The sequence below is a fragment of the Astyanax mexicanus genome, chromosome 1, assembly GCF_023375975.1.
Source record: "Astyanax mexicanus isolate ESR-SI-001 chromosome 1, AstMex3_surface, whole genome shotgun sequence".
Lineage (NCBI taxonomy): Eukaryota > Metazoa > Chordata > Actinopteri > Characiformes > Acestrorhamphidae > Astyanax > Astyanax mexicanus.
In genome coordinates this window covers 87745617-87755463 of record NC_064408.1, presented here as the reverse complement: position 1 = coordinate 87755463, position 9847 = coordinate 87745617, and the positions used below count along the sequence as shown (strand labels likewise).

The 9847-nt window shown below is 37.6% G+C and overlaps 1 protein-coding gene across 1 annotated transcript in view; it reads left to right on the top strand.

Annotated features, from left to right (window-relative positions):
* Positions 1-2190: 2190 nt before the first annotated feature.
* Positions 2191-9847, top strand: part of LOC107197707 (uncharacterized protein C14orf132) — a 53168-nt gene continuing 45511 nt past the window's right edge. The window contains exon 1 of the mRNA XM_015606803.3: positions 2191-2374. Within this exon, the coding sequence (XP_015462289.3) occupies positions 2261-2374 (114 nt within the window). The 5' untranslated portion in view covers positions 2191-2260. The remainder of the gene's footprint in view (positions 2375-9847) is intronic.

Genomic DNA, 9847 nt, shown 5'->3' with positions numbered 1-9847 from the left:
AAAACATGTTGTACACTCCCAGTAAAGCAGTAATAAATTGAATGAGACTTTCTAAAGAAGCCACACAAAAGTTAATTGTGTCCAAAGCCAAGCGTGGGCTAAAAATATATAAGTATTGCACTGTTAAGCAGTGGAGCTCTGGAGCTGTGTTTGGATGGATGGATGGATGGATTTGAAGTGGCAGAACTAATCACTGAACCTCCACCACTGATGTACCTCTTTGAAGCTGAATGCAATCAAATTCTCCTCAAAGCAGTGTGAAGACTTCCCAGAAGACTAGTGGATGTTACTGCAGGAAAAAAGGGCAAACCCTCTATTAATACCCTTGATTTCAGAGGAAATCATTAATGAGAGGCCATTTACACGCTTTTGGGCATTCGGTGCAGCTTCCACCAGCTATAATAAGGTCTACTCAGTATGCATTAAAGAGCACTGCACAATGGAACAAACACACCCACTAACATTAAATATGGGCCACTTCTATTAGATGGCATTAATCATGAAGGCTTCTGCAGTTAACACTGTCAGCCGGCTGGTTTCATAATGCATCCACAAAGAAGGACGACATTAAATATTGCAGACCTTCAGAACTCAACACTGCTAAAGCTGAGAGGTAAAAATAGGGTTTTCAAGAGGTCTTAAATAAAGCAATGGTTCTGTACAGAACCAAAACATCTTAAAGAACAAATTAATTGCCTTAACAGCCATCCTGCTTAACTATATGGTCCGTTCTACTGAATATATTTATATATTTATTTTAAAAATGTTTATGTCTTGGTGGATATGACCAACAAATTTGTGTGTTCAGGCACTGTGGTTAGTGCCATGGTCTCATGGTTGGTTGTCATGTGTCACTTGTCCACAAAGCCTTTGTACATTGCCAGATCACAATGGCCAGCCCAATGTTATGTTAGAAATGTCCTTCAGCCAGTGGCCCTACTTTTCTAAACACACACTTTGGTGCAGTGTTTCAAAAGGACAATGCTTTTCCATATACTGTCACGTCCTGGACCTGTTCTGTGTCTGTTCTGTTCTGTCTCTGTGTTTTTACTGCTCTCTCTGTGTTTGTTTACCTTTCTTCCTTGGTGCCTGTGTCATGCCCCACATGGTCCTCTGTGTTCCTCCCTTGTCTCTTTGTTTCATTTGTAGCTCCACCCCCCCTCGTTAACCTTTTATCAGGTGTTCCCAGTTTCCTTTCTCGCCTTGTGTCTGTATTTATACCCCAGCATTTCCTGTTTCCTTGGTCGGTTCTTGTATGTTCTACATATGTTAAGGTTGCATATAATGTTCATGCATTTCCGATCTGTTCCCCTATCCTACCTGTTTATTTGTGCTCATCAGTCAACTTATCGTGACTTAATTTCAAGATGGTGGCATGGTCAGAGAACTACCCCAAAGTACTGTGTGTATAAACAGTGTTTTAATACTACCTATACACTTTCAAACTTCTCAGTAATTTAAAAGGTAGGACCCCTAGACTTCTATGAATGAATTTCAGAGCTACTTTGAGCTTGTTAATGACTAAATAATAGACATTTCTCGGCATATCAATAACGGCTCCCTGACACCCACAAGTCTGATAAAATCTTCTGGAATCTAGATCGAGCAAAAAATGCACGCACAGGCGACACACACTTTTTTCACCCAATCGCGTGAGGGAAAGAAAAGGAGAGGGAGAGAAAGGTGCTCCCCTGGTGAGCATATTCATGAACATTGTTTTTAGTGTGGGTGGGCAGTGTTTTTTTTTCTCTCCTGGACAGAATGCGTTCAGGAACATCATGGCTCCCATCAAAGCTCGTTTTACCTCTGACTACTCTAAAGTATATTCATGTCTGGTAAAAGTAAAAAACAATGAAAGTTTTGTTATGAAATACATTTTTGCAATTTAATTTTTGCAACTTGGGATGTCTGCACTTGTCTTTGGTCCCTTGAAAAGTAGCTAAATGTTGTGATGTCACTGATGTCAGAAAAACAATAAGGCACACTATATTGATAAAGACACTTTCAGTACTGTACTAAATCATCCATGATTGCTTAAAGTGTGCGCTTCTGTCATGCAAGCAGCTCTCTTTGTTTCTAAGCCTCTTTCCAGGCTTTATTACGTACTCTTTTTCCCACCCCCTCCCTCTCTCAGTTTACATCCCTCCTTCATCCTCTCTCTCCCCCTTTTCTCCCCCTCTCCCTCTCTCTCTCTCTCTCTCAGTCTGAGAGTGTCTGGGTGGTGATGGCAGTGTGCTGGTCGCTATGAGCTGAGCTGTGGATGGTCTGCTCTCTGGTTTCTGAGGTGATCTCTCTCTTCTCTCGGCGTCTCTCCTGCACCTCGTGCGCGCGCTCACAGCCCAGCGCCATGGATCTGTCATTCATGGCCGCGCAGGTAGGACAGGGCGCGGGGACGCGCGCGCTTTTTATCTCAGTCTCTGTGTTTTGTGTTTGAGCTGTTCGTGTTTCTGTGTTTTTGCCGCCCTCATTGTCTAAACCCTGCTGGAGCTGCTCTGAGAACTTATATTATTATTTTACTGTTCAGTTTAAACAGGAGAAACATCTGAACTCAGTCTGGAATTTTAATTTCCCTGAGGGAACAAGGGACAAACACTCTCTCACACTCACACACACACACACACCTGTAGACTGCTGCTGCGTGTGTGTGTTTGTGTGTGTGTGGTACTGTGAACTGTACTGTAAGTTGATTTAAGTGTTGCGTATCTGTTGCTCTTCAGACTGACCGAACTGAACAGACTTTACCGTACCTTATCCTTTTCAGCGCTCTGTAAACTTCATTTACTACATTTACAGTGCACGTTATTTCTAGGGTAAATAAGAGTCTTTAATAATTGATAATCATCAATATCATTGCAGCACTGTTGCTTAAATTGCCTACAAACACTGTGCAACAATATAGTTTAAGGATTACTCTCAATGAAGAATGTTCACTGCAAAAAAAATCTTAGCAAGTAAAACTCAGAATCTCAGAAAACTCAGATCTAATTTCAAGGAAATAAACCTTGTTTTTTTTATTCGTTATGATTAAGGTTATGATTCCGCTTATGATTTCACTTATTTTAAGAATTATGGTCTTTATGAGCCTTCTCATCTTATTTGAAGTAATTTAAACTCAAAATAAGCACAAAACCTCACCAGTCAAGTTATTCTGATTCTTGTGTCTGCATTTATGCAAAAAAATAATAATTTAGCTTGATTTAAGTCATACTTTAATTATTTGGAGACTTTGTGATTGCTTATTTTAAGAAACCCTACCTAATAAAAATTGCTTACCCAATTGGTATATTTTTTTGATTAATATATGAAATATGTGTAAATTGACATGTATATGCATATGTAAAGCAATCAAGACAAAGTATGTAAGACAAAGGATTTTATCAGAAAAAAGATTTATTGCCTTTAAATTAGATATTTTCGGTGTTTATTTTTGCAGTGTATATGTCTAAATTTACATATATTTTGTCTAGTTGTTGACAATGTATTTTTTTTGCAGTGTTAACCTTACATAGTTTTTGTACATCTTATACAGTTTTCTTTTATGTAGTATTGCCCTTTTTTCCCACAGTTTCACTATTTAAAATATATATTTTTAAAGTATCATTTTAAAGTATATTTTAATATATGTATATTCTTTAAGTTTCTTTAAGACCTCAAGACTAGCTGGTCATCCAGAAAAAAAACATCCCCTATGCCGGTCAAGATCTAGTTAAAGAGCTAGCCTAACATAGCATGAAAAGCTGTCCACCCTGTCATGGTAAAATATTTAAGTAATTAATATAATTTTAGAAAATCCCCAATTTAATGATTGAAACTCCATGTTTTCAAATCAAATGTTAATTTTCACTAAAATTGTCCACTTTGGTGCAGCTTGCCATGGATGTATTAACAGTGATTAAGCTCTGAAAATATGATTTCTTTGTATTCTGAAGTCGGTATATATATTGTGTATATGAGATATAGTCATAAGAATTAGATAAACACATGTCAAGAAACAGTATTCTGATAATAACCCATAGATGTTATTATATAGAATGTTTTATAAATTGTTTTACAGAGTATTTTTGGAGACTTAAAATAGACAGTAAATGGAATATCTGACCCACTGATCTTGTAGAGAGAAGCAACCTTGGACTGCTGCTGCATGTTGATGGTATGATCTAGCCATGCAGTCAGATTTACACTGAATCATCCTGTATAAATATTACATTATTCTCAGAGTCTGAAGCTTATTGTTGATTGATCAACAACTCAGCCCATTCCACATGCTTATGGATTTTTACCTATCAAACTACATGTAGTTTAATTGCTGTAATAATGTTACTCAATAAATATTGACTCCATTGTTTAGGAAAGATGCAGTGCTGTTAGACCACAGTTAGACCACAAGTAACCTACAGGTATCCCATAATTAGACTACAGCTGTCTCAAAATTAGTAAGTAGACAGGCTGTTATCCCATAGTTAGACCACTTGAACCCCCCCCCACCCCCACCCCCCAGCTCAGCTTGGATACATTGTTGTTCTCTAGATTGAGAAGCCTGATTTAAGTCTATTTGTTTTGGAACTACTGTTGTCTAACTGTGGGATGACTTGGATTAGTTGTCTAACTATGGGCTCACTGGATCCTATTATATCATTTGGCTGACACGCTTCTTCAAAAGGATTTGCATAACATGTTATCATGTTACAAAAGTAGTCTAATGTTGTATCATATGGCTCTATACCATTTCTCATTTGCACTCATGCCCCCTTGTTTTTTTTGAATGTCTTCCTTTCCCTTGGAACAGAGTTAGAGGGAATTTGTTGAAATCCTCTCTTAATCACCCTAATATACCGTTAAAATAATAGTAAAAAAAAGTCTTTATTGCCAGCTCACTAGCTGTACTCTGTGGGTGACTTAGTCTGTTGTGATACCAACAAATTTGCTGAATTTTAACATTGTATCTTTTCAAAAGGTTGGAAAAACTACATTAACCCACATTTATGTTTTTTTGAGTCACTAGAGTGTGCCTCTAAAAAAAATCTTAATTTGGAGAAGCATGTAGCCCTGACCCTTCACCCTATCCCATTATTCCCCCAAGAATCGGGAGACCCCTAAGGTGCTAACATTGGCCCAATTGGGTCTTGCCCAGTAACTCATATTTTAACTAGACCTGTCCTGTCATGATAATTACGTTATTGGCTTATTGTACAATATATTACATGATCTTAATAATATCTGATAATCGTGATTTTTAAAAATCAGGGTTATTTCACTAAATATTGATTTTATTGCTTAACACTTTATGAATATGAACTTGTTTTCTTTGCCTTATTTGAGATCTGAAAGCTTTGCATCTTTTTTGTTATTTCAGACATTTCTCTTTTTCTGCAAATAAATTATTATTATTATTTCTGCATAACAATATTATTATTTGGAATGTGGGAGAAATGTCCGTAGTTTAAAGGGTAAAACAACAATGTTCATTTTACTCAAACATCAGAGAAACTGATTCAGAAACTGAAGTGGTCTCTTTATTTATAACATAATATATATAACAGTGAATATACCAATCATACAATGATATATGCTTCAATAACTGTGACTCCATACACACAGTGTGAGACTGTTGTAGGTGAAGAAAAAAGTATAACTAGTTATATTTTCTTTTCTATGATTAATTACAAATGTGTTGTCTTAAAAATGCCATATTTGCTTTGCTATGTTGTTTTATTATCATTGTGTCAGTGGCATTTAAATGGTATTAAAATTACAATTATATTGTTTATGGCAGTATTGTTATTGTCATATTATTAAATTGTTCTCATGACAGTTGTAACTATGTAGTATAACCATAAAAACAAGTATAGCTTCACTATAGAAAGAGAGTTTTTTGTGCATAGAGGAGGTTATAATTGTTGAGCATGCATGAAAACATGTGGAGCAGAAGTCTCTAAGGAACTCGCTGTATTCTAAGTAAGGAAATGGATTTAGTGCACTAATGAAGACCGCTATAATACGGTGCTTCATATATCAGTGGTGAAAGTAAGGCACATTAATCAATCAGCCTGTGTTTTAATTATGCTTCTATTATCTGGATCACAAAGTCTGGGGAGTAAAAGGAGAGCTGCTCTGTTTACATATCAGTCTGGAAAGAGGGGAGCAGAAGCTCTTTTTAAAAAAAAATGATTTAAAAAGAGATGTGTTTTCCAAATCTCTAGGTGAACCTGCGCCTGTGATCAATTTAAGTGACCACTGAAGCTGAGCTGTAAAACCCATGTGAGTGAATTCAGTGAGAAGTGAAAGGAGCTGCTCTCCCAGTAGGACATACTGTATGAGTCACAACAGCAAAATTGAATTACTGCAGTTTTTTGTGAGGCTAAAAACTAATACCTGGATAAAAGGGTGAACACTGTTTAAAGAAAAAAAAAATGCTTTCTGGCCTTCCTTTTGTCTTTGCTGATTCCAGGAACTCGCTGTCCCATTATGCCCCACCCCACCAACCATTTAATTATTCAGTTCACCTATATTTTCACATTGGCCTCTGTGTAAGCCTCTGTTTCACTCGCTCATTGCGAAGTATTGCCAACACATCTTGTCATTATATAAAGAGTGTTGTCCTTTCTGTTTGTTATTCTGTTGTCCTGTTAGTTGTTTAACGGTTCTGATCTTTCATGCGATTTTTACCTTTTGCTCTGTTCGCTATCTAGTTACTCCTGTGTTGGTTAAACCCATCCGTTCTGTGCTTTATCTCGGTCATTAAACTCTAATTGTTATGTTTACATCTGTAAATGTCTCACTGCCTGTCATGACTTATACAATTACATTTATTGGACTGGAAAAGGCAAAAGCATGTTTGACTTGCATTGAAACAGAAGTCTGTTTAGCTCTTGATTAAATTGTGTGAAAGTCTACAGCAGCAGTAAAAATGCACAATGTGTGTCTGTATGGAGCCTACTCCTCTCTCCTAAGTCAGAGAGCAGAGGAGAGAAAAAGACAGAGTAACTAATTAAAGGACCCCATACAAACACAATAACAATATCCAGGGTAGCAGAAATGATTAACATCATGTTCATTTATCGTATCAAAACATAATTGCGACAGGTCTAACTGTAGGTCAGGGAAAGCAATGTAGATCAGTAAACACATTTAAGACCCATAATTTTGCTGTCACTCTGCTTTCCCCCGTTTTAATTACATTGTCTTCATTGAGGTTGTAAACTAACTGCAGGACTGAGTGTCTGCTGCCTTCTGAAACTGTGGTGGCCTTTTTTTATGGAGTAACATTATTACAGCGATTAAACTGAATGCAGTTTAATGGGTAAAATCTATAAGCATATAGAATGGGCTGAGATGTTGATCAATAATCATTAGGTTTCAGACCCTGAGAATGATGCAATCTATATGCAGGATATAAAGTGGATCTCATTGTATGATTAGATCGTAACAGCAATTTGCAGCCCCAGTAATGAGTAAAAGTAAGCAGTTTTGCTGCATATAGAGTTAGGCTTAAGTCTGTACTTTAGTAAATACAATGAATTATTATATGTTTGCTGGGTTATTAGTGGCAGTAACTTGGAAATTGTTACTTTGTTGTTCTGCAGGATCTGATTGTGACTGTGAACACATTATGTGTTAAAAATAAAGAAGAGTCAGGACCCTTTATTTAAAGATACAATGTTTTGTTGCAACAAATTAGGTAAAATATACACTGAACATAATGTTCTTGGTTTAATTAAAAAAGATCTGATAAAGATTATGTCTAGTGGGATGTAAGATTTTTACAATAAAATTGACACTGTTGGATATCCTGATTTCGATGTGAAATACAATAAATTAAGATAATAAATTTGTGTATACTCCTCAGAGGTTTTTGACCGAAGACACATGGCTTCAATAATTCTTTTCTCCAAGTTCAGAAGTAGCTTGGCATGTGTGTTCACTGTGGAAGTCTACCTTGCTCTGCCTCACTCTACCTCCAGTCTTATTGTGTCACATGATCACTGTCTGCAGCATGATGAACTCCCTCTATTGCTGCATGTGGGAAATGCAATTAAAGTTTGCTTTTTTTCACAATGTTATTGCAGCTCTTCTGATGTGTTTGTTGCAAAAAGACAGGATGTAGGGGCTGTAAACATACAGGTACAAATATGTTTAACACATGGCTTTTCTCGAGTAAAAAAGTCAAGTAGAATGGTGAGTATGTCAGTCTGATTCCGGAAAAAGGACAATAGTGTATAATGTCTGGATCAAAATTAGGTAGCTAAAAAAACACCCTTAATTATCATAACCCTTCCAATCCCCACAGGGACTTTAACAGGACCACTTTGCACTTTTTTAAACATCTTTCTGTGTGACTAATAGTTATGAGTTATCACATTTATTATTCTAATAATTTTACTACTCCTTACAGATTACAATAAATGCATTGCCAATAAAAGCTTTGGAAAATCATGCTATTATAGGAGAAAAGTTGATTAAAATGGCAGAACTAGCTGTTTGTGGAGATGTGAAAGGTTTAAAGCTCGAATTTAGAACTGGGGCAGGAGGCTGTCCAATCAAAAACCCATTTAGATGTTACTTTCCCACTACAGGCAGCAGTGTGTGTGTGTGTGTGTGTGTGTCTCATAGCAAGGTGAAAGCTCCATTAGACTGTGTAATGGTGTATTTCTTTTGTGTCATGTCTCCTGACAGCCAGACAGCAGGCACTTTAAAATAAACTCCAAAACAGAATAAAGGCCGGCTGAATAGGCTCTGTTCTCAGAGTCATCAGCTTCACAGACGTGGCCCAACCACACAGCTTACATGAGCAACAAGCCTCCAAAGAGCATCAGTCAAAAGTTCAACCACTACTGGGTGACATTTTCTTTTCTTTTTTTTTATTTTTACTTGTTTCCTCATTTTAGGATAACAGTAAAGCTGTGGGGTGAGCAATGAACAAGGGAATAGATGGACATAGATGGAAGTAGAAACAAGCTTGTAAGGAGAAGGTGACCACTGAGACCTACATGGGAACAGGGCAAACCAAGGACCACCCTGAGAACCAGGAAGTGCTGCCATTGGAGCATAGAGAACTGTGCTTGATCAAGGATACAAAAGGGTATACGTTGAGACCTAAATAGATAATTTGTTGGATCTTGGACTGGAGGGACTGGGCACAGTCCTTAAAGCAAACATTGAGTAGTCAGTGCTTCCAAATGCACATCACACACACACACACCTAACCATGAGCTGTAGCCTTGTGTGTAGATCCCAATGCAACATTGCTCTCTTGAGCTCTGATTGGAATTCTACTGGAGTTCAGCAGAAGGCCCAGGGGATTGGGAAGAGGGCTTGGAAGTGGCATATTCATGCTTAGAAAAATAAGTGGCTAAGATTATAGAAACTGGGACTGGATATGTACTTACTATTCTCGATTTTTCAGTGCAGTAAGGATGCACTGATGTGGGAATTCTAGGACATAGACAAAAAATGTAATTAGCTTTTTTTCTAACTTTTATCCCATTTTTTCCAATTTACACAACCAATTACCCGACCCACTCATTAGGACTCCCCCCATCACTAGTGATGCTACAACACCAGGAGGATAATGAAGACTAGCACATGCCTCCTCCCATACATGTGAAGTCAGACCACTTTTTGAACTGCTGCTAATACAGTATTGCCGAGTAGCATCACAGCGCACTCTGAGGAAAGCGCAGTGACTCAGTTTGAATACATCAGTTCACAGACGCCTCGTGATGATCCACATCCCCCTTTGGAGTGATGTGGGGAGAGAGCACCATTTACCCACCCAGAGAGAGCAAGAGCAAGGCCAATTGTGCTCTCCCAGGGTTCTAGTAGCCGATGGTAAGCTACATGAACAGGA